General features: G+C 36.0%; 1 protein-coding gene across 2 annotated transcripts; it reads left to right on the forward strand.

Annotated features, from left to right (window-relative positions):
- Window positions 1–9,301: 9,301 nt before the first annotated feature.
- Window positions 9,302–27,021, forward strand: ATP6V1G3 (ATPase H+ transporting V1 subunit G3). 2 transcript variants are annotated; one of them, XM_045876122.1, is made up of 4 exons: window positions 9,302–9,383; window positions 18,338–18,355; window positions 20,314–20,414; window positions 26,848–27,021. In XM_045876122.1, the coding sequence occupies exons 1-4, from the start codon at window positions 9,302–9,304 to the stop codon at window positions 27,019–27,021; spliced, it is 375 nt and encodes a 124-aa protein (XP_045732078.1). The 2 variants fall into 2 exon arrangements, with proteins under 2 accessions (XP_045732078.1, XP_045732079.1); XM_045876123.1 differs by lacking the exon at window positions 18,338–18,355.
- Window positions 27,022–27,602: the final 581 nt, after the last annotated feature.

Genomic DNA, 27,602 nt, shown 5'->3' on the forward strand with positions numbered 1-27,602 from the left:
TGAATTCTATGCAATTGGTACTGTTTCATCTATAGCATTTTATAAATGAGGTTAATAACTTCTCCAAATTACCCAACTTATAAGTGATGGGGGTTTGATCCCCATCTCTTGGTCTTTGGGCCCTAGTACTGAGTCACTCTATACTCCCACATGCCAGGGATGAGCTGAAGGATTCAGCCTTTTGGAAGCAATGGCAAATGAAATACAAATGTCTAGTGACCCTTCAGTTTATCTGCGTCAAGGGTAATGACATCCAGTTGCAAATTTATTAAAGGAATTCTGAAGCAAAAAGCATAAACCATGTCTTTGAATAAGGGAACCCCACTGATATCTTCACTTTTAATTGGGATGCATTTAAACATTGAGGACTAGAAAATATCTTTAATAAAAATTCCTCACTTTTCTTTCAGACCTTCCCTGGACAGTAGTGCCAGGCACTATTTTAAGAGCTTTATAAATATTAACTAATTTAATATTCAGAGCAAACCAGCAAGATAGGTACTAGTTTTATCTCCCATTTTACAGATGAAGAAATGGGCTCAGCTAGAAGAAAGGCTGAGTCCCGAATCTATGCTATTAACTAGTTTTACATTGAGTTTATTATTGACAATACATAATCCTAACTGGGAAGTGAAGGCATGGAAATGAAGGTATACTCACTTAATGACTTGCCCAATAATTTTGGAATATATTGTAGTACTGTTTAAACCTAGTTGAATGTCCTCTCAAAGAATAAATTAAACAGAAAAATTTTAAGAGATGCTTTTTCCCCTGGTAGTAGAAAGCAACTAGTCTATTTAACATTATTGCTCTTTCTCTATCTTCTTTTCTTCAATTCCTTCTTTCTTTCCTTCCCTCTTTTCTGCTTCATTAAACCTTAGGTATACATTTGATTAAAATGTACAGGAAGAGAAGAAAAGAGGTAACATGGTGATGAATATACTGTAAGAAACAGGTCTCCACAGACCTCTTACACAGAGACATTCCCATTTATTACCAGATAGATTAGTTGCAGTGATCATACTCTCCCTGGTAGCTTCATATGCATTTGCTCATGCAACAATATTTGAACACCTACCATGTAGCAGGGATTGTTCCAGATGCTGAGCATAAGGGAATGAATTAAACAGGAAAAATCTATGCCTTGATGGACTATAGTACCCTAGTGGGAAGAGGTGGATAATAAACAAAGGAAATAGTAAAATAAAATGTAATATGGTCCTAATGGCTATGGAGTAAAATAAATAGAAAAGTAAGGTAGTGAGTATCTGAGTAGGAGAGGGAGGAAGAGTCTGGCAAATTTAGATTGGTTGGTCAAAGAAGTCCTCATTGAATCAGAACATGAGTGTGGGGAGGAAGCAAGCCACGCAGATACTTACGGATTAGCATTGTAGACAGAAAGAAGAGCAAATATATGGGTCCTAAGGCAGCAGCATGCAGGAGCATGGAGGTCAGAGGAACTTGAGTGGAATGAATGGTGGAAGCTTTTAGATGCCTTGGTAAGGATCTCATCTTTACCCAAATGGTCTGGGCAATCATTATAAGACCTTGAACAGAGGAATGAGATTGTTCTCACTGTTTTAATAGGATTATTCTCACTGTTATATTGAAAACAGATTTAAATAGGGCAAGAATAGAAATAGAAGAGCAGTTCATAGACTATGACAAATCATCTATTCAAGAGATGATGTGGCTTTGACCAGCGTATTAATGGAGAGATGAAGAGAAGACAGATTCTAAATTTATTTTGAAGGAAGAGTCAACAGATTTGTTGAAGGATTGGATATGGGGAATGAGAGAAAAGAAGACTTGATTTTGAGCAAATATGTGAATGGAAGTACCTTTTTTTTTTTTTTAAGTAGACTCCATGCCCAGTGTGGAGCCCAACTCAGGGTTTGAACTTATGACCCTGAGATTGAGACCTGAGCTGATATCAAGAGTCAGACACTCAATGGACTGAGCCACCCAGACGCCCCTGGACCTCCTACTTTTTTTAAATGAGGGAAAAGTATAAGAGGAGCAGACTTGTTGAGGTTCAAGATCTCTGATTAGGGCATGTTAAGTCCAAGATACCTTTTAAACACGCAAGTGAAAATGGGGCTGGCATTCATAGGGTAGGTGTAAAGTAGGAATTTAATTTAGGAGTCATCAGCATAAAGATGACATTTAAACTCATGAGCCAGGATGAGATCACCCAGGGAGTGAATATAGATAAAAAAGAGAAGTGGTCCAAAATTGAATCCTGGGTAACTCCAACATTTGAAAAAAAAAAAAGAAGAAGAAGAAGAAAGAAAAGGAAAAAGCAGAGAAAAGTAAAGAAAGAAAAAGAAAATGGGAAGAAACTAGATAAAGAAAAAGAGACTAAAAGGGAGCAGCTAGAAGTAGAAAGAAAATAAAAAATGTTGGTGTCCTTCAAGGTACGTGAAAGAAGCATTTCAAGAGATCGAACTAGGAGTAATGGAATAGAGTAAAAGAAACTCCAGAAAAGGGGCACCTGGGTGGCTCAGTTGGTTGAGCGACTGCCTTCGGCTCGGGTCATGATCCTGGAGTCCCTGGATCGAGTCCCGCATCAGGCTCCCTGCTCAGCAGGGGGTCTGCTTCTCCCTCTGACCCTCTTCCCTCTTGTGCTGTCTCTCATTCTCTCTCTCAAATAAATAAATAAAATCTTAAAAAAAAAAAAAAAAAAAGAAAGAAAGAAACTCCAGAAAGGCCCATGCCTACCTTTCAGAACAACATGGGTACTTCAGACTCTATCTTTCATCTGTTTGAATAAACACCCAGATCCTATAGTGAAACTTATTGTAGCAGTATATGGTAGACTAGAGAGTAGGAGGGGAGGGGAAACACTTACACAACAATCTCAAAACAACTTCCTCAGACTCAGATTTCCCACAGAATCCATCTCAAAAAGCAACATGAGCTTCACTAGAAATGGGGAAGCCATTTAATACCGCAAAAGAAACACAAAACTGAGACCTAAAGTGACAGCATTCTCTCACATCATAGAAATAATGAAGAAATACTGTCAGTTAAAATTGCATCTCTCTACCACTCACACAGTCTAGTATTTCTTCTACATTTGGAACTATTCTCATAGTCCCTATAGTCTACCTTCCATTACAGTTATTTCTATTAGACTTCAAGTGGAAAGCAAGGACTGGAAGTCTTACTCAGGTAATCTAGCACGGCATAGGTATTTAAAACATTTTCTTGAATGTATAAATGAAGGTCAGGTTTTTCAGGCATTGAGCAAAAAATAGACAGAGGGAGATGTAATGCACTCTTTAAGAAAACCAGAAAGGGAGATGAAAGGTCTATATAACCTAATCCTGAGAGCACACAATGGTAGAATCTATGTAGGAATCAATTTGCACAATCTCACCATAACTAGGAATATTTTATTTCAGCTCTAAGCAACTACCATATTTAATTAAAATGTTTTCACCTTTATTACTTTTTGTGCTATAATAATTGCTTACTACAAGTTTGTTCCTTTGATATAAGAAGTGCCCTGCTTCACAAAATGACAGTTTGAAATATGGCAGAATCCCCGCTTAAATTTCTCACAGTAAATAGAGTTCATTGTTGTACTTCATCTGAAAATTACCACAATTTCAAAAAAAAAAAAAAAAAGTTTGTGCCCACTATGTGCAAAGCACTGCTCCAGAAACAATCACAAGTAAAATGCCACCTTTATTCCCCCAAAACTTATAGTTTGTGAGTGATAAAAAGCAAATGAAGCTTGGGGAATGTCTTCTGAAATTAACGCATAAAGTCCTATAAAGTTCTAGATGAAGAAGGGATCAGTCAGGTCTGAGAGGACCTAGAAAGTTTCATCCTTTAAAGTAGACATTAAAATTGGGCTTTGAATGATTTTTGTTCTAGGGAAATATGAAAAAGTTATTCCAGGAAGAAGAAAGAGTCTGAGTGAAAGTGTAGAGAAATGTTTCTGGTGTTGAAGAGACAATAGGTAGCATGGTGAGTAAGCTGGAGGGAGATATGGGAGAAGAGCCAGAGGATGAGAGACAGGAATAAGAAGGCTCATTTCCCTATCTAGTGGTAGAGATAAGAAAACAGAAGATGATCAATAGTTCACTTGTATTTGCCTTATATATTACTGCTCAGCTCTAATGAATAGGTGAAGTGAATAATAATATTGTGCTCTGTAGAAGCACCCAGACCAAGTCTTAGAGTTTTGCTTAATGATTGAAGTTGACAGCTTAGAAGCTTCAGGCCTTCAGGAAACCAGGGATTAATCTACTTTTCACTATTAATCAGATTCAGGGGCTAAACCAACATGGGCAAAAGAAGGAAGGATCATATGATTAGCTGAAATATGCAGAGGTGATGATGGAATGGATAGCAAGAGGAAGTCTGAGTAGAAATGAAACTTCAAACAAGAGAAACTAAATATTTATGTGTGTGTGTATGTATATATATATATATACAGTATATATATATATTCAGTATATATATATATATATATTCAGTATATATATATACTGAACACTTGCTAAATTTATAATTACAGCTATTCAAACATTCGATGTTAAACTTTTTTCAAGTTAAATACAAGTAAAAATAAGAGGCATTTCATTGTAATCCTTAACATTCAACAATTAAAACTTTTCCAAAGAGAACAGATTTTAAGATTTTGTCATTTTTTCTTAAAGATTTTATTTCTTTATTTGAGAGAGAGAGAGAACAAGCAGGCAGAGGGGGAGAGGAAGAGGGAGAAACAGACTCACTGCTGAGCATGGAGCCCTATGCGAGGCTCAATCCCAGAACCCTGGGAACATGACCTGAGCCGAAGGCAGAGGCTTAACTGACTGAGCCACCCAGGCATCCCAAGATTTTGTCATTTTTAACAATTTTTTTGCATTTTTCACTAATAAAAATATATGAAAGTATTTAGAAAAGATAATCAAAGAACAGAGACCTAAATATACACTATACTGATTTTTACACTTCCTCTTTACAAATTACTATGAGTGATATACCCATTTCTCTACTTCATTTGAAAAGCCAAATCCTATCTACTTCTTGGAATTTTTATAAAAATATATAGCTAAGTATTCAATTTATCATTGAAAATAGTAAATAATGGTAAAATAACACTATATATAATGTAATAAAATATATAAAGAATAAGTAATAGTATCAGTAAATTGTGTTATACATTGAAATCATCAATGTTAATATTCCATTAACATAAAAACCAAAAATGATTTATAGCAATCAAATTAAAGAAAACTCTATTATTTGGTTTAATTTCTAAGTATTAAAAAAAGTAGAATATAATAAACCATAAGACCAGAGCAAGTGGTCCCAAATAAATAGGATAGGAAGAACTCTAGTTCCTTAACATGAGCACTCTGGAGGGGGAATCTTCAACAAACAAGATCTCAGTTAAGCCAAATCTCACTTTGTTTTGATATTTTTATTATCAACTGTTTGAGCATCTGGCATTTTCATTGACCCACATTTTCAGTTTTTTTTATACAGAGGGAAAGGCCAATAGATATTCCTTGTTTTCCGTTTATCTTTTTCATCAAGAAAAAAGGAATATGGAAGGACATTTTTCCTAGGAAGAAAAAGCATTGTGCAGCAGGAAGATGACTGACCCTGAGGTCAGGTCGTGACCTTGGGCCTCTCACTCATATTTTCTGAGCCATGGTTTCTTGACCATTAGTCTTGTTTGATAGAAGCCCTGTCTCTTTATTGATAAATAAAGATGTGATATGTGATAATGATACCCATGTCCAGTGCTACGGTGAGAATTGAGTGAGTTAATATATAGACCTATGCAGTATAAATTGTTTACAATTAGACCCAGTTTTGAAACACAATTGGTATTTTATTAGTGACTAGAAAAAGAAATGCTTGTCTACTGATACCTCAATGTTACAAAATATTAAAAGCACAACTCAAAATCTAGGTTATTAGATAAATTTTTTCAAAATATGATTATCCTTAAAGTGTAAATTTTATAAATAAAAAGTCACATCAGGCATTAGCTTTGATTTTTAAAAAAGGAATAACTCAGTTACAGTAAGTTACTATGATATAGTCATAATATAATAATATAGTAAATAAATATAAAAATAATCCATTGCATGTATGATAAAGTTCAAATTCCACTGCTAGGCATCGCTCTATCTACCATACTGTCCACTTCTCCTTGACTTTGCCTTCTCATTTGTTTTGCACTTTATTCTGCATTTATTCTCATTTATTTGCACTTTATTTTATCTCTATGGAAGACATGGTAATATAATTGCAAGCCAATGCAAGTATAGACCTATTTTTACTTTTTTTTTCCCCACCCAGAGCCCAGAATAAGATGAGTAGCTTCCTTGCCATTTTTCTGTTATGAATGGTCTTTTTCATCTCTCCTTTCCACTGGGAGGGTAATCCTTTGTGGGTCAGGAGAAAACAGAATCCATTCTAACTCCCTACTTTGAGTTATGTCCAAAGTCTATCTCCTAAGAAGACACTTCTTCCAGATATTCCACTTTACATCTTTTTGTCAAGAGAGACTATACAATGTCCTGTCTATATTTTTGTGCCGAGAAGGCCTTTCCATTAAATAAAAGGAAAAAAACCTTTCTGCCATAAAATTAAAAATTATGTATTTTGATCTTAAAGAAAATATGATTAAAATTTTCTGCCATTGATATGTTCACTGAATGTTACAGGTATTTAGAAAGGGTCTAACAACACAGGAAAAAATGTTCAACATCACTCAGCATCAGAGAAATACAAATCAAAACCACAGTTAGATATCACCTCACACCAGTTAGAATGGCTAAGATTAACATCAGGAAACGACAGATGTTGGCGAGGATGCAGAGAAAGGGGAACCCTCTTATACTACTGGTGGGAATGCAAGCTGGTGCAGCCACCCTGGAAAACAGTATGGAGGTTCCTCAAAAAGTTGAAAATAGAGCTACCTTACAACCCAGTAATTGCACTATTAGGTATTTACCCAAAGGACACAAACATAGTGATCGGAAAGGGCACCTGCACCCCAATGTTATAGCAGCAATGTCTACAATAGACAAACTATGGAAAGAACATGAATGTCCATCAACAAATGAGTGGGTAAAGAAGATATAGTATATATATATATATACAATGGAATATTACCCACCCATCAAAATAAATGAAATCTTACCATTTGCAACGACTGTGGATGGAACTAGAGGGTATTATCCTAAGCAAAATAAGTCAGAGAAAGACAATTATCATATGATTTCACTCACATGTGGAATTTAGGAAATAAAACAAAGGAGCATAGAGGAAGGGAGGGAAAAATAAAATAGTATGAAATGAGAGAAGGAGACAAACCATAAGAGACTCTTAACTATAGGAAACAAACTGAGGGTTGCTGGGGGAGAGGTGTGGGAGTGGGAAGGGGTAACTGGGTGATGAGCATTAAGGAGGACACTTGATGTAATAAGCCCTGGGTGTTATATGCAACTGATGAATCACTAACCTCTACCTCTGAAACTAATAATACACTGTATGTTAATTAATTGAATTTAAACGAAAATTAAAAATTAATTAAACAAACAAATATATAAAAGGTCTAACAATATGACTGTATTAGTAGCAACTAACAATGGGTAATTCTTTTGTTCCATTCAATATCTAGGTTATTGAAAATTTGTCATGACTGCTATCCAACATTACGTACAGGATTCTGATAGGAGTATGAGAACTTTGTCAACTAAAATTTAATCAATACATTGCTGAGTTCCAAGTGTTTGAATTTGCTAATAGTATAGTTAGTCTCAGTGTGAATCGTTGATGTATATTACCTGATGGGAGTGGCAGGAAGTGATGTTAAGCATTTTATGCATTTCACATAATATGTATTTTCTGTTCTAATACTAACTGATGCCTAAAACAAGCCTAATCTGACACTAATGAACTACACTCCAGTTTGCCTTCACTTTTGCTCCTATGCATTTGAAATATCTATTACCAGAGCTGTATTTGTTCACATATCTGTTTATTCCAATTACACCAATTATTGTAATTATGCAATAAAAATTAAATTTTATAAACTGATTAAATATGAATGCGAAAAGAAAGAAAGGTATTCCTGTGAAAAAGAGCTGATCCTTTGAGAAAGATTTGCTAAAGATGACGTACACATAACATTGTGCTACAGGCATGGATGATCGGATAACTCTAAACTTAGGGGAAAGTTAACATTAAAACCTTAACAGAATTAGCTCTCAGATTGTTTTACAATTATTTTGAAATCCATGCACCCTATTGAAAGAAATTCAACCTGGTGTTTATAGTGAGGCAATTGATGTGTAGTAAATGGGAGAAATAATATGTGAAATCCCAATTTGCAAACCATTTCAGGAAAAAAAAAAAAGCCTTGACCACAAATCAAAAGATTAGCTTTTCATTTCACATAACAATTCTAGATACATATAAAATGGTATTCTATGATTCTGCACTGTGATCAACATTCTCATTGTCCCGGTCACTACTGGATTGAATCAAATCAAGCAAGATGGATTTCACTGTACTATCTTAGGACAACACCCAGTATAAACACTGAGTAATATAAAATACATGTTTAGATTATTTTAATTTAACCTCAAAACCTACAGTTATAATTTCTCTTCATGTTGATTTTGTCACCGCACTAAGATCTCCCTGGAACTCCAGCATATAGCATCACGAAAAAAGCAACACAATGCCCCAAAGAAATCTTTTCATTCCTATCACCTGAGGCCTACAGAAAGAAAAGAATAGATTCCTAGCCTATCTTCTGTGCACAAAGTCAGAAAGTCTCCTTCCTAGCGAAAGGTTAATAAAATTTGCCCTAAGCAGATAATTGAATCTCTAGAAACAAATAGAGGGAAAAAACCCTAAAACCAGAACTGCATGGACAAGGAAAAAAAAAAAAGGTCTTGCAACTTGAAAGAAAAATTTAGTAAACAAGTCAATATTTCCTGGAAGAAGAAGGAAGCTAATCTTCCAAAAGGCATCTTACTCATTTTTTATTTATTTCTCTTATTTCGTAGCAAATACTGAAGTTGGCTGAAAGGACAAGTTTTCAGCTTCCTCATTTTGACTTAACTTGTTTTTCTGGAATCTACCCTTGGGCTCTCCTTGGGGCCCAGCGATCTGGCCCAGTCAGACCATTTTGAAACAAACACCCATGTTTAGAACTCACCGTTGATACAACAACCTGAGTTATGTGGTGATTTAGATAAATAGATCCACCGCTTTCCAGATTTCACAGAAGCCACCTAACTCAAAGCAGGCTGCCATGACCAGCCAGTCTCAGGGGATCCACCAGCTCCTTCAGGCAGAAAAAAGGGCCAAGGACAAGCTAGAGGAAGCCAAGAAGAGTAAGTCTCCATTCTGTCTGACCTATGAGGGATTTGTCACAAAATGGGTGAGGGGGATGCAGCGAAATGAGCTTAGACCTCTAGGGGCAGGCAGACTCTGGCTAAAACTTTGGCTCCACCATATCCCTCAGAAACCTTGGGCCAATTCACTGAAACTACCCAGTCATATGTCCCTATGGCCATAGTGGGGATGAAATCCTCTAACTCAGAGCCTTTGGAGAAGTTATGTGCTAAGTGAAATGATAATGGACATTGAAGTTACAGGGAGACATGACCTTGAGTCTTGTCTCTGCAACTTCCATAATGTTGCCACGCCTCAGTCTCTCAGTATTGTGAAATGATTAAGAGACAACTTCCAGAATGAATCTACTTACTAGCAAGAGAACTTGAGCAGTTACTTACCCTCCATACACACCAGTTTCTGTTTCTGTAAAATTGTGATAATTAACATTTAATAGCTCATTCCCATCCCTCTTTTAATGGCTTTTAATTTCCAATATTTTAATAATATTTCCACTTTATTCTCACTTTCTAACTTTCTTTTTATTTAGTCATACATCTGTATATTAGCACAGAATGTTCTCAATAAAGGTCAACCCCCTTCCTACTCCCTTTGATATTCACCACAAAGATATGAATGAGATGTTACTATTATTTCAATTTTATGTATTTAGAAACTGAAGTTCATTATTTGCCAAAGATCATATTTTAAAAATAGAAAACACCATGCAGGCACCACATTTAATTCTTACCTTATTTACTCCTCACACCAACTTTTACTGCAAAGACAAAATGTGATGCTTAGATAAATTATGCAGCTTGCCCAAGGTCCCACAGAGGGTAAAGGATGTAGACAAGATTTGGACAGAGTCTGATCCCCAAGCAAGGATTGTAACTGTACTATACAAAATTTATATAATTTTCATTATGAATAAACTAACATGTTGTAGATCAACAACTCATATTCTGGTTCTCTGGGCCAAGACCTATGTTTTCTCCACTATCTCATTTCATATCACATCATTACTTAATCTATAATAATTTGTGCCATTTACCTTCTTCCTAATTATATGTCTTGCATCTGCAATTTGATTCAAAGTTCAGCAAGATAGGGCCATGTCTTAAAAGTGTTGCTTATGTGACTCTTGGGATGAATATAGTGATGGGAATAGAGTAGGTAGTGACAAAAGCTTGTTAAAATGGATCGAATGAGATGTGGGAACAATATATTATAATGTAAGAGAGGAAGCCAGGAGTGAGGCAGTACTCAATCTGCTGGGTTTTTGACCACAGGTAAAATTATTTTTCTTTCCTAAGTTGATTTCCTGAGCTGTCAGCAATGTAGGCACCAACAACAGCAAAAGGAAGACTCCATGTGGAAAGACCTAGAAAAGAAAAGGAAGGAGAAGAAATTAAGACAAACTTTACCTACTTCTCCATTTCTTTTTCTATAACAAACTATGCAAATGACTGCAAAATGGTATGGCATTTATATATTATGCTGCAAAAATATTAATATATTCCATTAAAGGGGGCTGCTTCAGATCTCAGTGAAGTTGTTACATAATACAATATAGGGTATAAATGCTTTGCCTTCAGGGATATAGACAGGGGTTTATAGACCTGATACATCAGGAATTCTCCTGAAGGCTGTTAGGTCTGTGGAAATGAAATATATAGGTCCCTACTCTCGACACTCACCAGCTACGAGAGAACGTTGTGGCTGGGGTGGGGTGGGGGGAGATTGTGAATAGACTCGAAAAGCTGGGATGTGAGGCAACAGAGTAGAAAAAGCATTGGCTTTTTCTTATGTTTCTGTGTATAAGTCATTTAGAATCTCTGAGTTTCACTCTTCTTTTTTAATAGAAATATAAGATATATATGATATACATAAATATCAGGGTTATACATATGGCCATGATGTTTTAAGGGTGCAATCGAAAAAATTATTTTTAACTTACATAATACGTATACTTGAATATTAGTATAAGTTATAAAAGTAAAGGAATGGAATAAAAAAACAGGACAAACCAGTTTCATTTCTTTTTACAACTGCCTCCGCTTCTGGTCAGCTTTTCCTGTAATGAGGGAGACTTGGACTGCTTCTAGTAGATGGCTGGTAAAGCGCAGATATCTGCCTCTGTTCATTGATTACAGATTAAATTATATTTGTTATTTTTTTTTTAAGATTTTGTTTATTTATTTGAGAGAAAGAGAGAGACCAAGCAGGGAGGAGGGGCAGAGAGAGAAAGAGAGAGAGAGAAGCAGACTCCTTGATGAGCAAGGAGTACAAGTAGGGGCTCAATCCCAGGACCTGGAGATCATGACCTGAGCCAAAGGCAGATGCGTAACTGACTGAGCCACTCAGGCACCCCAATTATATTAATTAGTTAAGACAAAAAAAAGTTTTTATGTGCAAAATAACCTTGCTGTTTGGTTAAATTTAGATGGAATCACAGTAGGTTGGCACTATTTTAAATTACCTTATTTGAAGTTAACACTTTTCACCTTAAAAATTGTTCATTAATCAAAACATAAAAGTGAGTATGTTGGTCCAAGACAAGTTACATTTTTACAGAAGAATATCAGACCTGCCCTGGAGCTCCAGGTGTGGGGAACTGAACAACTCCCATCAGAATTAGATTAGAAATTCAAGACACCATCATCAGTAGGAGGAGCAGAGACATATTTCTCTGAAATATAAGGCGTTTTTACTTGTAGTTATGACTTTTTATGAGATCAGTATTTATTCCATTTACATCCTTTACAAACTTGAAAAACTCTACAGCTCTTTTGAAATGCTCAAATGCACGTGAGTCCACATCACATAAAGAACAAATTATTTTCAAAGGTGAACCATAGCTTTCTCACAAATAAACACTCAATCTGTCTACTTTGGCAGCTGCCAAAAATAGTGTTTGTGTTTAACTCAAAATTACAACTTGCATGACGGGATATAGATCAAAAGATGTGATAAACAATGTAAATGTTCAAATCTGAATATGAGAAAAACTGAACAAGCAGGTATATTTAAAATGTTCTAAAAGCAATAGATAATCTTAGTAAAAGTGAAGGACATCCAGAATTTTCTACCAAGATAGAAAATGGTCACCGCTCACTCCCTGGAGCTGCTGTGCCTGGTTACAAATCCAGCTTTTGCCTCCTACTAGGGGGGTGAATTGGCCAGGTCCTCTTCTAACCTCACTGTGATTTCCTCAGCCTCAAAATGGAGGTAACAGTATCTACCTCATGGAGTTGTCATAATTCCCAGAGTTAATACCTATAAAGGACTTAAAACACCTCTTGGCACATAGCAAGTGCTCAATAAATGTTAGCTATGGATATTCTTCCACTACTTAATAAAAACAATTCTGTTGAAAAATACAGCAAAATAACAGAGTCCCGTTGATCTCTTAGGCACAGTCTTCTCAGAGGACCTCATTGAATTACACACAAGTGCAAAATATATTCTTTTTTTTTAAAAGATTTTATTTATTTATTTGACAGAGAGAGACACAACGAGAGAGGGAACACAAGCAGGGGGAGTGGGAGAGGGAGAAGCAGGCTTCCCGAGGAGCAGGGAGCCCGATGCAGGGCTCAATCCCAGGACCCTGGGATCATGACCTGAGCCAAAGGCAGACGCTTAACAACTGAGCCACCCAGGTGCCCCCAAAATATATTCTTAAGACAATATTTTAACTATCTACTTTGATAATATGTCAGCTAATACAGTAAAGCAGATTTCGTTTTTGTGGGCTTATAGGATGCCAGCCATCAATATTTTTTTAAATCAGGTAATTGCCTATTTGTTTCCAAATATGCAGATATTCCAAATTATTTAAACAACCACCTTGATTTGATTTAATAAATTCTTCTCTATGCATGTGAGTGCTTTGGTTCATGAAGACATGACTTTTAATAAACTAATAAAATAGAAGTTGCTGTATTCGAATTTCATGGCCCTGTCTTGTGTGTTTTGTAGGCCTGTAAATTTTTTCTTTCTTTACAGTCCACATACTAATGGGGTATTTGTAAGTATACTGGACTTTCATTTCTTCAAGTGGGTCATATTAAAATAATAGCCACAGAACATTTTCATCTAGTAATAGCATTTGATTATATGCAATCAAGATCTACACAAAAATACGTACGATTTTTTTAAATAAGGAAAATACAAGTACAAAGAATAGCAGAGGAAACACCAAGAAAGCAAAGATATGAAATGAGAGATTAGGGTCAGCAGAGAAGCTCTGTAACAATCACAGGCACCAAAAGAGAGGTTGCTTCATTGTTTTTCTGGTGACATTACTTTTTCCAATGTTTGTAGCAGGTGAGCAAAATAATAACATTCTTTGAACCACATTGGTTTTCTCATAATATTAACAATCCCCCAAAGCCCAGAAAAGCTGTTGTTGTTTCTCTTCTGCATGGTATAACAGAATCAAAACGATTATTAGTCACATATAGAAATCTCCAAACATTCCCAAAGTGCTCTTTGTTTTCCTACCAAGTCAAGGTAGCTTCTGTCCTGTTTATGCATATTTTTGTCAGGTATCTCATTCATTCGGATACCTACTCTTCCAACCACACTCCGGTATCTGGCTTTGTTTCCAATGCTCAACTGACATTGTTGTCTGTTCCTCACTGAGCCTCTGTATTGTTTTCCTAGGGCTTCTGTAACAATTACCACATACAGGATGGCTTAAAACAACAGAAGTGTATTATCTCACAGTTCTGGAGGCCAGATGTCCAAACACAAGGTGCCGGCAGGGTTGGTCCCTTGTGGAGGCACTAAAGGGGAATCTGTCCTAGCTTCTGGTGACTGCCAGCAAGTCTTGGCATTCCTTGGTTTGCAGCTGCATCATTCTAATCTTTGCCTCTGTAATTACAGACCTCCTTCCTTATGTGTCTTCCACGTACCTCTATGTCTCTACATCCAAATCTCCCTCTCCTATAAGGACACCAGCTATAGGCCCCATCTTAAATCAGTGTGACCTCATCTTAACTTGATTACATCTGCAAACACTTTATTTCCAAATAAGGTCACATTCACAGTACCAGGGGTAAGGATTTAAACATATCCTTTTGAAGGACACAGTTCAACTCACAACATCTTCTAATTGTCAAATCCACTTGACTGTCTTGAGCCTTATCTTCTTTGTTCCCCGTTGTAAGTGAAAACTTCTCACAGAAGTTACCTATATTCCTTGTGTTTACATTTTTTATTCCATTTTCTCCTGAACCCACTTTTTTCCTTAATTTTTTTTATTTGAGTGTAGTTAACATACAATATAGTGATTCCACTTCTCTATACGTTATCCTGCGCTCACCACAAGTAGAGCTGCCATCTGTCACCACAGAACGTTATGACAATATCATTGACTATATTCTTTATGCTGTGCCTTTTATTCTTATGATGTATTCATCCCATAACTGGAAGCCTGTTTCTCCCATTCCTCTTCACCCATTTTGCTCATCCACCCACCCCCCTCCCTTCTGGCAACCATCATTTTGTTCTCTGTACTTGTAGGTCTAATTCTGCTTTTCGTTTATTTAATCATTTGTGTTTTTTTAGATTCTGCATATGAGTGAAATCATATGGTATTTGTTTTTCTCAGTCTGACTGATTTCACTTAGCATAATACCCTCTTTAATCAGACTTTTGTCCCTACAACTCCACCAAAGCTCCCTTTGCCAAGACCACAAACATTGCTAAACCTTTTATTAATTAAATATCTCAGTCACAACTGGATCCCTCTTTTATCTTTGAAACTCTTCCTTTATTTGACTTTGGGACACCACTTTCACGGTTGGCTTTCTGTCATCTTTCCAGTCTCTAAAGTTGGGCTCCAAATTTGGACCTATTTTCTTCTATATCTGGAGATACTTCCTATGTGATCCCATCTAATCCCATGGCTCTAAACACCAGCTGCATGAATGATGATTCCTAAACTTGGTATTTCCAGCCCTCGTTGCTTCCTCAATCTCCAAATTCATGTAAACATCAGCCTTCTCACCATTGCCACTAGATGTTTAATAAGCATCTCAGTTAAACTACATTCTTGACTCTACTCCCAAAATTAAATGTTAGAGTCACCATTGCCTTATCTCGGTCTCTCATGTTTATTCATTGACTCTGCCTTCAAAGTATATATAACTTCTTACCAACTCCTCTGTTACTTTACTATTTCCAGCAATCATTAACATTTATCTGAGCTATCGCAGTGGATTTCAAACTGGCCTTCCTATGTCTCCCCTGCCCCTACAATCTGTTCTCACCACACCCAGTCAAAGAAATCCTTTTAAATCATATATAATATTATGCCACACCTTTGCTAAAAACCCTTCATGAATTTAGCGTCTCAAGAAACAAACACTGTATCATGCCCCAGGAGCTCTATGTGACCTGGTGTCAGTGCTACCTCTCTGATATCATCTCCTAACATTCAATCATCTCATTCGCTTTGTTCCAGCCGTGACAGCATTTTTGCTGTTTCTCGAGCATGTCACATACCCAGGGTATTTGCATCTGCTGTTGCCTCTGCTTGGAATGCCCTTCCCCTTTAGATATTTGCATGGCTCATTGTCTTATTCCTTCAGGTCTCTGCTCATATATCTCTTCATCCAAAAGACACTACTTACCTAAATTAACACCCACCGTCTCTCTATCCCTTAGGTTCCTTCTTTCTTCTTCTTGGTACTTATTATCTCTATCATATCATACACTACCTGTTTTCTAGCTCCCCTTAATGTGTTCAGAAACAAGCTCCATGAGAAGAGAAAGTTTGTCTGTTTATGGTTTTCACTACTGTATTTATAGATCTAGAAACAGCGTGTGGCACATAGAGGATATTCGATAACATTGGTTGTTTAAATGTCTCTTTTTTCCATTCTCTGCAGCATTTGACACTGTTGGCCACATCCTTCTTGAATGTTCGTTTGGTTTCCCCTACTTCTCTGACCGCTAACTCTCAGGCTCCTCCTGAGGGTCTTCTTCCTTTTCTCATCTCTTGAATGTTGGCATCCCCCCAGATTGAGACCTTAGCTCTCTTTTCTCTTCATTCTGTATACACTCCCTTGGTTTCAGTCCAAATCCCATTGCTATGACAAGCACCTACACAAACCCAGATGACCGACATGCAGATCTTTGTCTCCATTTCAAAACTTGCTTCTGGATCCAAACTTGTCTGTCCAGATGCCTTCAATACCTCCACTTGCATGTCCTCAGGGAAACCTACAGAGGCTTTTCTAGTGACAGTCTGAGGACTGCTCCTCAAACTCACATTGTATTCATTGTTTTTATTCCTAACAAAAAGTCCCCAGAAATTGGGCTTATTTTCCTAGTAATGATGAAAAATAATCAAATAGCTGTTCTTTGTTATGCATTTTATTTATATTTTTTCCTAATACATATAATGATTCATTGCAGTAGATTATTAAATCTGTTTTGTGATTGAGAAAACTCAGGCTCAGACACACTAACTTGCTCAAGGTTACAAGGCTTCTAATATCTCATTTTAGCTGTACACTAATCACAAAAAGATTCCAGAACCAATTTAACAATCTGGTCAACAGAATGGGCCTCCCTGTGTCTCAAGGGCTCATTTGCATTTGGGATACTCAATTCACTTGGCATCTCCTAACCACAAAGCCAGGAAGAGTACATCCTTGAGCCTTGACCACCCTCCTCACTCCCACATGGAGTTCAGTTTTAACCTGCCCAAATTGATTTTTTCATTCTTTTCCCACAAATCCCCTGGAAATCAAACATCTCTCCTTCTCTTTCCTTCCCACAAAATTTCCTGTAAAATATCTCAATAAGGGCATGTTGAACGTAAGACATATTTGCATGACAAGCCGCATGTCTAAAAATGAAATGCATTATTAAGGTGCAGCTGTTTACAAAGAATGTCCAAAAGTATCTTAGAAAGGGTCACTGTGCCTTGTTCTAATCTCCAAAATGGACTATTTGTCCCCGTTGCTGTCCTGCCTAAAAAGTCCATTCAGCTCAATCATTCCCTCCTCAGAAGTTCTTCCCTGACCTCCCTTGGCAGCCTCCTCTGACCGCCACTCTACATATCTGTGTTCCGTTGTTTATATTTTTGATTTACCTTAATAACATAAGACATAACACGACTATTGGGATGAAAGGCAAGCACAGATTGTCTAGAATTTAGACATGATGCTAATTTCCATAAACTTGTGGTTTTTAACTGCCATGGAAGAAACAGAACCAAAACATACGTTCCATTGTTTTTGTAACTCATTATGTGTATTCTTCACAATTTTATGTATTTTATAGTTTCCTCTTGGAAGCCGGAAATCATGTACACATTTCCAAATTACACTGACTTTATGCCAAATGGAGGCAAGGGCCATATCATACGCATTTCTCTACCCTCTGTTTGTAGCAGAATATATAGTAGGTGTTCAGTACACGTGGAATGAATAATGGATGGACAATTCAAAACAGTCCTTTCCTGCCCCACTCTGGAGCACCTGCTTGAGTAATATTCAAAATCATGATGCAAAAGATAACCACATTTTTTAAACCAAACATTAGAACATTTGGTCTCATAGCATATACGACCTTGTAAGAATTTGGGGACCAAATATTTGATTGTCATATTTAAAAATCTGGGCTTTCGCATATGGTCACCCCTCTGTTTGCTACAGAAAGTATTGAGAAATAAGAACATAAACCTAAACGCCGCTTGGGATACAGTAGCCATATTTTTAATGCTTAAGAAGAAAGAGGTATAATATTAAAATTTGGAAATCCTCATACAAAGACAGAGAAGCAAGCTAGAGGTTAATAGGAGCTGATCTGATGCATGCATTTTGCTTCACCTCGAGGGAAACTGCAGGCTTGAGGCTCCAGTTTCTTCCCCTGGGTTAAATCAGGTGTAGCCTAGGCAGGCTCTCACGCAGCAGCAGCTGCTGAGTCTGTCCAGAAAACGGCTGCGCCAGCAGCGATTTCCCCGTGGCCCTCCTGTTTAACTGAATGAGAACCAGCAGGTGACTGGTGCCATGACGGGGAATCACAGACCCGCTCTCAGCCGGTCACTGTGTGGCGGAGCTAATAGACACCCTTTCAAGTGGCGCCCTGGATTCTGCTCAGGGATAGGGCATGCAGAGGTTTCCTATTATTATTATTATTTTCATGTCCTAGAGTTGTGACTTTGAAACCAATGTTTTTACATATTACGTAATTAACATGGCGAAGTAGTGATGTCTCATGTAATTTATTTTATAAAGTGATTATGTATCTTACAACCCATTATTACTAAGAAAATGTTAATACACCTTAAATATATTTTTGTCCTAATGTTAATGACAAGCAGTGATAAGAAAGAGAGCCGGGGATCAAGGAACAGTTTCCCTTCCCAACATAGTGTATTTGTTCTGTGAATAGTATGTGTTTGGATGCCACAAAATGGTTAGAAATGTGGAGAATGAAGGCATCTGTATATACAAAATGGTAATGAGCATTCATTAAGTAGGAAAAAGGTAAGCATTGCTGTTAATGTTCCATTAAGCCTCAAGCATCAGAAGAGCACTAAATTTCACCAGATCTTGGATTTTATAGGGAGTAAAGACAAAGCTAACTATCTGTTTTGAATGAGGTTTACTCAGTCCTATTCAAAGACAATAGGCATTAAAAGAGACACATGTCAATTTATAATTCAGTGAATCTATCTTTATAGAATAAATAGAATATATATATATATATATATATATAGGCAACTAGCAAAGCAACCCATGCCTAGCAGGGAGAGAAATTTAGAAACTATTTACACTCAAATGCTACAAAGATATATAAAAATAAAGGCATATAAAAACATGTACGTGGATGACAGAAGTTTATGCTAAGATTTTGCTTTGTGCTACTTAATGAGAACACATTTTGTTCAAAGTCTACACAATATAACAAACAGTTGACAAAAATTATAAACAAAAGCTTGAGACATTATCAGAGAATGTTAAATAAGCAAAAGAATGAAGGCATTTAACTGAAATTAAAGGACAATAGATTCAGATAAAAAAAATTTAATACAGTTCAGAGTTTCTTTAATGATCACAAAGCATTAGGACCTAACCCCCTGAAGGTGGTGGGGGATGGGGGCATAGCAACAATTAATATTAGTCTGTAAGCCCCCAAATTTACTCTGGTTGTCAAAAAAAGTCATGTGCTTAGTTAATGATCCCTACAGCATTGTATTTGTCTGAAACTTTCATCTACATCGCTGTCTGCTGGCTTAAGGCTTACACCTTTGCTCTTAATAAAAGAAAAGAAAGCTATTTAACTAAATCTCCTAACCATTAAAAACAATTGGTTTTATGGCCACTTTCAAGTCCCCCTCAGAGAAAGCTACTACAAAAAAAATACCTACTTTGATGTGCTGTGGGGCTTAATCAGACATTCTAGAGTCAACAAATGCTAAGAAAAAAACCCCAATAAAATGCTTTAAAAAATTGTAAGTCAGTTTGATAGAGTCTGAGTTGCATGTTTGTAGCACTTTTGGAGATCTGCCAGTGTTAAATAGGATCCAGTTGGTGTGGACTGAAGGATTCCTGGCAGCAAATCAGGACAGAAAATCTGACCAAATAATGTCTTTTCGAATAAGTGACAGCTAAAATCTGTTCTCTGGCTCTTACTGCTGTGAGTAAATGGGCAGATATTTTATTTAAACACGTAAGTGTGAAAGAAAGTTGTCATTTCCATGTTCTGAAAAATCCAATTGAAAAAATAAGGTATTTTTCAATATTGTTTTTTAATGAAGTTTGCTATTTTAGGAAAATTTGTCAAGAAAATAATGTAGACCTCACCTATTTTTTTTTTTTTTTTTTTTTTTTTAGAAATCAAGTTTGAAATTCCATGTCTATTTAAAAAAAAAATCATTCCTTCTATGCCACTGTTAATATTCAGGAAAAGAGAAGCGATTGAAGCAAGCTAAAGAAGAAGCTATGGCAGAAATTGACCAGTACAGAATGCAGAGAGAGAAGGAGTTTAGACTGAAACAATCTAAGGTAAGCAAGAAAGTAAACACAGCTTTTTTTAATGCAGCATAGTGTATAATATATTAATATTCAAAAGGTATAATGCAGAATATCAAGGGAGAAAAATACACTGGATTGAGCAGATGCAGTTCAGCTAAGCCTGAACATCAAACTAAATCTTACACATTCTAGAATTACTGATTTTACATTTTCACTTTCAAGGCTTTTTGATTTGCTATAGAAAGTGTCAATCAATAGCTAATATCTAATATGTGGTACCCGTTAAAAATCATATTTTAAAATATTTAAATTGAAGAGCCTGGTTGAAGTATTATTCCTACCACAGATTACTGACTGACACATTTTATTAAGAAAAACACTTCAGAAAACGTATTTTTTCTATCAACGTTTACTACTACAATCGATAAAGAACTGTTGCACACCATTACAGAATGAATTTGTTAAGCCACATCATCTTTGGTGAATTCAAGATTTACAAATGACCAAAGTAGATAGTGCTGCGTATTGCTGAAAAGGCTTCTGGTCGTTTTTTTGTTTTTTGTTTTTTTTTCCTTTTCAACTGTCTGGCTTCATTCAACAAATCTTTCATGAAAATATTTTTTAAAGGGTTTTTCCTCCACTAGCATTTTCAAAATATCTACAATTTACAGTAAAAAAAAAAATAAGTACATGAAACTTTCAGAACCAACATCCTCCCTTCTATGTTGCAACATGGACTAAAAAAAAATTATTAAATTTCATGTGTTACAAACTAAAGTTTATATGATATGGTATGGTTTTTCCTCAGTAGAAACATAAATAAAGGCTGGCACTGCAAGATAAATTACAAGCACTTTGGAAATCCCCTTATTTACAACTTTTATTTTAGTGGGAGTGGATGTGGGGCTTGTGGAGGATCAGGTAAATTGAGTCCCATGGTAGGAAAAACTTTTCCAGTGGGCTCTTTCTTTTTTCTTTTTTCTTAATTTTCTTTTTTAAAAAAGATTTTATTTATTTATTTGACACACACACACACACACACACACAGAGAATGAGCTAGGGGAGGGGCAGAGGGAGAGGGAGAAGCAGACTCCGTGCTGAGCAGGGAGCCAGATGTGGGGCTCCATCCCAGGACCCCCGGATCATGACCTGAGCCGAATGCAGATGCTTAACTGCCTGAGCCACCCAGGCACCCCCAGTGGTCTCTCTCTTAACAGAAAAAGTCCTTCCTAGAATAAAAATGGACCACTCAGCTAAAATAAATTCTTCTTACCAGTATTTCAACAAAGGCATCATAAAATCCAAAGTCTATACACAGCCCTCCATGATTGGCCCTTGGCTATCTTGCTAATCTGTCAGTTCTGAAAATGTCATGTGCTTAGGTTTTACTGTGAAACGCAGATATTTTTTTAAATGCTAGTGTAAGGAAAAGCATTTCTTTATATTCTATGAAAGATTTATTGAAAGAAGCCAGCCAATTGAAAAGGAAATCATAAGGAAATAGAACAGTGTTCAGCAATGTGAAACAATATCTACTGTGGTCATTTGTAACATTTTCTATTACTTTTGTCTCTACTTGTTCTATTCTAGCCACATCTGCCTTCCAGTTCTTCCTCAAACAGAATGAACACACCATTGCCAACAGCACCTTTGCACATGTTATATTTGCTCCCTGGAATCATCTTCTTATAGACATTTTCATCCTTCTTTGATCTCTGTTCATTTGTTAACTCTCCTTTCTGATCACTTTATTTAAAACTGTGTCTTTCATTAAAAAAAGAAAGTAATTCCCCACTATAGTCATATCATGTATCATTACTAGATACATTATATATTTACATTTTTTTACTTTTGCCTATCTTTCCTTCTGAACTATAACACCAAAATGGCAGGTTCTATGTTTTGTTCTGTCACTTTCCCCAGCGATGGAATAGTGTCCGCTCCATAGTAAGCATGCAATAAATATTCACTGAGAGAATGGGTAACTAACATTTCTTCTGTGCCTTTATCTTTCCCATTGAGTCCTGTCATGACCCATGACATATTGGGACCTGAGAAAATAGTCATCCTTAATACCAACCAACATTTATTATTCCAGGCAGAATATTTCTGATGTATTTATTTCTATTTTTAAGTAGTAACAAGACTGACTGTAATTTTAGAAAGTAGTTGGGTTAAATCTCTTGAAATATTGTTTCTCCAGAAGGATCTCATAAGATGTAAATCTGGTTCAGGATATTTGTTCTCTACTTTGGAAAATAATTAAAACTCCTCATTGCTCTCATAATTAGAGCTCTAAGCCAATTTTCCAGCTAGTTGATCAAAAGCTCACAGAGAAAGGTCAACATGCTTAGGCCTCCGCTACTTCAAGCATTTTGTAAAACCATTAGCACAAGATATTCTTTCCTTGGCATGACCTCCATATGTCAGACATATTGCTATTCCAGTTAAATCTCATCATCATTAACCCAGGGCAAGTAGGAGGTCTGGGAGGAGACCCAAGAAGCCAGTTTTCTGCCTACTGTGGGGGAGACACCTCCATGTTACTTTTTCTAGTTGCGTCTTAGCTCTTGCTAATGTATGTGTTGTTTCAATTCCCCTGATGTACCAACAGAAGCAGGTATCCCAATGTGAGTTGTTTATCAACAAATATTGTTTTATTAAAGATTTATTTATCCCTTGCTTGTCATTGCTACCAGATATAATTTCTTCTACAAAAGAAGATATTACATTGCTAAAAGGAAATCTGGACGACAGTAGAAACATGAAATCTATTGTTAATGCATGTAGAAGTTAGATGGACCATAAGTCTAAACAGAAGACATGAAAATGGTTGCCTGGGGCATCTTGAAGACTTTTGTATCTTTAGTCTTTCTTCCTGAATTCATATCATGAAAATATTCTGTTTTCCTGAAACAACCATAGATTGAGAATGTAAAACTGTATTTTCCTTATGATAGTGGGGCCTGAAACTGAACCTCTGCTTTCTCTTAAAAAAAAAAAAAAAAGTTTTATTTATTTTATTTGAGAGAGAGAGTGAGTGTGTGTGGGGTGGGGGGAGGAGAAGGAAGAGGGAGAGAATCTCCAAGCAGACTCCCTGCTGAGCAGAGTCCAACGCAGAGGCTCAATCCCACAATTCATGAGATCATGACCTAAGCTGAAACCAAGAGTAAGATGCTTAACCAATTGAGCCACCCAGGTGCCCCCGCTCTGCTTTCTCTTAAACAGGAACATTTGAACAATTGGAACATTTGAACAATTTATAAAGAAACGTATTGAATGTTGAAAGATTTCACCAACACCATCAGTCATTTAGTTGTAAATCTATATGCATCAATCTCAATACTGAAGCTTTGAAAATTAACAAGAAGTCCTTAAAGGGCACCCTTTGATGAAATGTACCACCCCATGTCACACAATTATTAACTTCTAATTTATATAGTGTCCCAAACATTCAGATAGCAGGCTTCTGCCAACAAGAGCAACAGAATGTAGGTAATAAGTTCTCTGTAATGCCTAGAGTTCTGATCATTCTATTCAGTTCAGCAAATATGCATTGAGCATCTACTACGCTTCAGGCAGTGGTTGAGACACTTATAATACATCAGTGGACAATATGATTGATCCTTTGTGGAGCTTATGTTCATTCCTTTACTCTCCTGTATGGCTTAAATCAACACTGTCTGCCTATATAAAGGTATGGAATTCTTCCTGAGGAAGGCCATTTAAAATAGTATATGGTACCAGAGAAGAGGTGGGTGGGTGAAGGGTGTTAAGAGTACACTTATCTTAATGAGCATCGAGTAATAGAATTGTTGAACCACTGTATTGTACACCTGAAACTAATATAACACTGTATGTTAAGTATGCTGGAATTAAAATAAAAAATAAAGTAAAAAAATAATGAAACAGTATATGGTTGGTCACTGGTATAACAATGTCTAAGAAACACTGTAGAAATTGAAATTACTGCACATCAAATAAACTCAAAAATAATATTATGTTTAATTATTCAGGATGAGACATGGACTATGGGCTACTTTTTAACGGTATTCCAATGTTTCTGGAACTGTGAAATGGATTAAAAATTAAAAAGCACAAGCAACACAATCAGTAAAAATTCAGAATAATAATCACTAGTGTTTACTGATTAGTTGCTCAGGGCTAAGCTCCTTGTTACGTACCGTCTCTACTATAATCCTTTCAGAAAATCATCATATTGTCTTAGAAAAGCACATGAAGAATACAACTAATAGTAGTAGCTATCATCTGTGCATTAGACCTGCACAGTCAAAAATGGTGGCCACTTCACATATATAGCTAAGGAACACTCAAAATGTAGCTCGTCCATGGGTGGGGGGGGGGGGTGTAACTGGGTGATGGGCATTAAGGAGGGCACAGGATGTAATGAGCACTGGGTGTTATATACGACTGATGAATCACTGAACTCTACCTCTGAAACTAATAATACACTATATGTTAATTAATTGAATTTAAATTAAATTAAATAAAAAAAAGAAACGTAGCTAGTCCCTATTAAGATGTTCTGTAAGTGTAAAATATATACCAGATTACAAAAACTTAGTATGAAAAACAACAATGCAATAATTTTTATACTGATTGTACAAGATAATAGTATTAAGAATACATTAGGTTAAATAAAATATATTATTAAAATCAATTTTGCCTCTTTCTTCTTACCTTTTTAATGTGACTCTATAAAATTTAAAATTACTTATATGGCTTGTTGGGGCACCTGGGTGGCTCAGTTGGTTAAGTGACTGACTTGGATTTCGGTTCAGGTCATGATCTCAGGGTCGTGAGCTGGAGCCCCGTGGTGGGCTCCCCGCTCAGCAAGTAGTTTGCTTGAGCTTCTCTCTGTCAAAGAAAGAAATAAAATCTTTTTAAAAGATTACTTATACGGCTTGCTTTGTGGGTCATGTTACATTTCTACTGGACAATGCTGAAATAAAGAACCTAAGGTTGAAATGAATTTTTCCAAGGTCCTACAGGATAGTTGCAGCAATCTAACCTAATAATTGCTATTTTTAACACTGCTCCAAAGAAAAATAGATAATAATTTTGAAATAGTTTGTTTTATAAATTTTTCATCACTAAAGACATTGGATTTAAGACTTTTTTTGAGTTTGGTAGAATCTCACTTAAGATAGTAGATTTAGAGGAAAAATAGATTTTGGTAAAATTATTTTGGTAAGTAGTTCTCTTCCATTTTTAAACTTATTCCTAGCAAGGGAAATTCAATCCATATGTCTCTGCTCCTTGTATTCTCACTTATCAAAATGTTATTTTATAAAAGTTATTTGATGTCTTAGAAGCTAGATTTCCTTAAGTGATTTTCTCTAAACTGGGAAGCCCTTATTGCATGGAGTATAAACAAAAAAGAACTTGAACCTGATGGCCTCAATCACATTTGATTTCAAGTTTAGGACCCAGAAAGATAATGTGAATTCTAGAATTTAGAATAGTCTAAAGACCCTGAGGTAGAAGTCAATCATTAGTGGAGTCTCTTGGATTGAACTAAATGCACACTCACAGAAGAGAAAAACAAAAACAAAAACAAAAACCAGCTGTGTAGCCTTAACAATACTGTTTAAGACAAGCTGAGTTTACAAAGGAGATAAATTAGGAGCTAATTGTTTGCTTAGCAAAGGATAACTTTACAAAGGGTTTCACTGCAGAATCCCTTTAAATAGGCAATCCTCTGGTGAAATTGTATTTTGGTCAAATCTCTTGGAGATAATGGGAAATACTGGGAAACGCTGCCTATGAGAGAGCAACCAGGAAGATTTATTAAACTGCATCTAAAAATATAATGTAACTAAATGGACAAGTATATCTTAAGTTGAAAGAAATTCAATTTATATTAAAATTTTCAAAATTATATCTATTACCCAAAAAGAGATACCTATGCATGTCAAAGTATCTTACCAGGCATGTTGTTGCTTATCTTCCTGAAAAACAACAATCAGTTCAGATAATATATTTTAAAAATTGGCAAACCAGTTATTTGCTCTTTAAAAACCAGCAAAACTGGTTTAATGATGTCTTTCAACTTTATTTTCCAGACTTTTAATTCAGAAAAGTAAGCCATGGGGAAGATACAGGAACTGAATTGAAACTATTATAAATATGTGAAAAATGTAATACATGAAAAAACTTCTGAGTATGGTATCATGATTGTGAATGTGCCTTCAGTTTATACTGCCTCAAAGCAGAAGTAACTGACCATGGCTACTTTTCATTCTTTAGGAATGTTTATCCATCTTACTTACAGTATTGGCGATTGTATCCATTCTCTGAGAAAGTTCTGGAAAAATAATATGTAAGGTGTACACCATAGAACAATCATTAATAAATAAGCCAAAACAAGTTTAACTAGTAAAACAATTACACTTTAAAATGATGTATAGTGTGGTGAATTCTGTCTGTTTTATTTTGTTAGGTAATGGGCTCTCAAAGTAATCTCTCAGAAGAAATAGAAGAGCAAACACAAGGGAAGATAAAAGAACTGAGTGGAAGCTACAACAAGTACATGGAAAGTGTGTTGAAACAGCTTTTGAACATTGTTTGTGATGTGAAGCCAGAAATCCATGTAAACTACAGAGCCACCAACTAAATGTGCACCCTACTGTTCAATAAATGGTATATGCATGCCACCTGGTTGCTCATGGTTTCAAGTTTATATTAAGAAACTTGAAATGTAAACCTTAAATTTACTGGACATCTACAGATTTCAATGTGACATAATTCACACAAGAGCACTGAATTTGAAACCAAACAAACAAAAAGTTGTTGCATCTTTCTTGGTAACAGGCATGACTTGTCATTTAATGTGAAGTAAATCAAACATGCGGAGTAACATATTTTTTGACACTTGGCAGAAAAATATGAACCTGGCCACTTTTTAGTGAATATGTGGTTTAAAAAAAATGCTTCTTTTTAGCAATTTAGAAAATTTTTCTTTCTTGTAGTTGTTAAAAGATCATTTTTTAAAAATTTTATTGTTATGTTAGTCACCATACAATACATCATTAGTTTTTGATGTAGTGATCCACGATCCATTGTTTTCATATAACACCCAGTGCTCCATGCAGTACGTGCCCTCCTTAATACCCATCACTGGGCTAACCAATCCCCCCTCCCCACTCCCCTCTAAAACCCTGTTTGTTTCTCAGGTCCATAGTCTCTCATGGTTCA

The sequence above is a fragment of the Mirounga angustirostris genome, unplaced genomic scaffold, assembly GCF_029215605.1.
Source record: "Mirounga angustirostris isolate CCGP_5_RB_7025 unplaced genomic scaffold, mMirAng1.0.hap1 SCAF_6, whole genome shotgun sequence".
NCBI classification, from domain to species: domain Eukaryota; kingdom Metazoa; phylum Chordata; class Mammalia; order Carnivora; family Phocidae; genus Mirounga; species Mirounga angustirostris.

Bases quoted from the DNA above. Each gene is read 5' to 3' on its own strand.
- ATP6V1G3 (XM_045876122.1), top strand. From the start codon at position 9,302: ATGACCAGCCAGTCTCAGGGGATCCACCAGCTCCTTCAGGCAGAAAAA. The intron at 20,415-26,847 runs GTAAGCAAGAAA...TTATTTTGTTAG, and splicing joins TTAGACTGAAACAATCTAAG to GTAATGGGCTCTCAAAGTAA.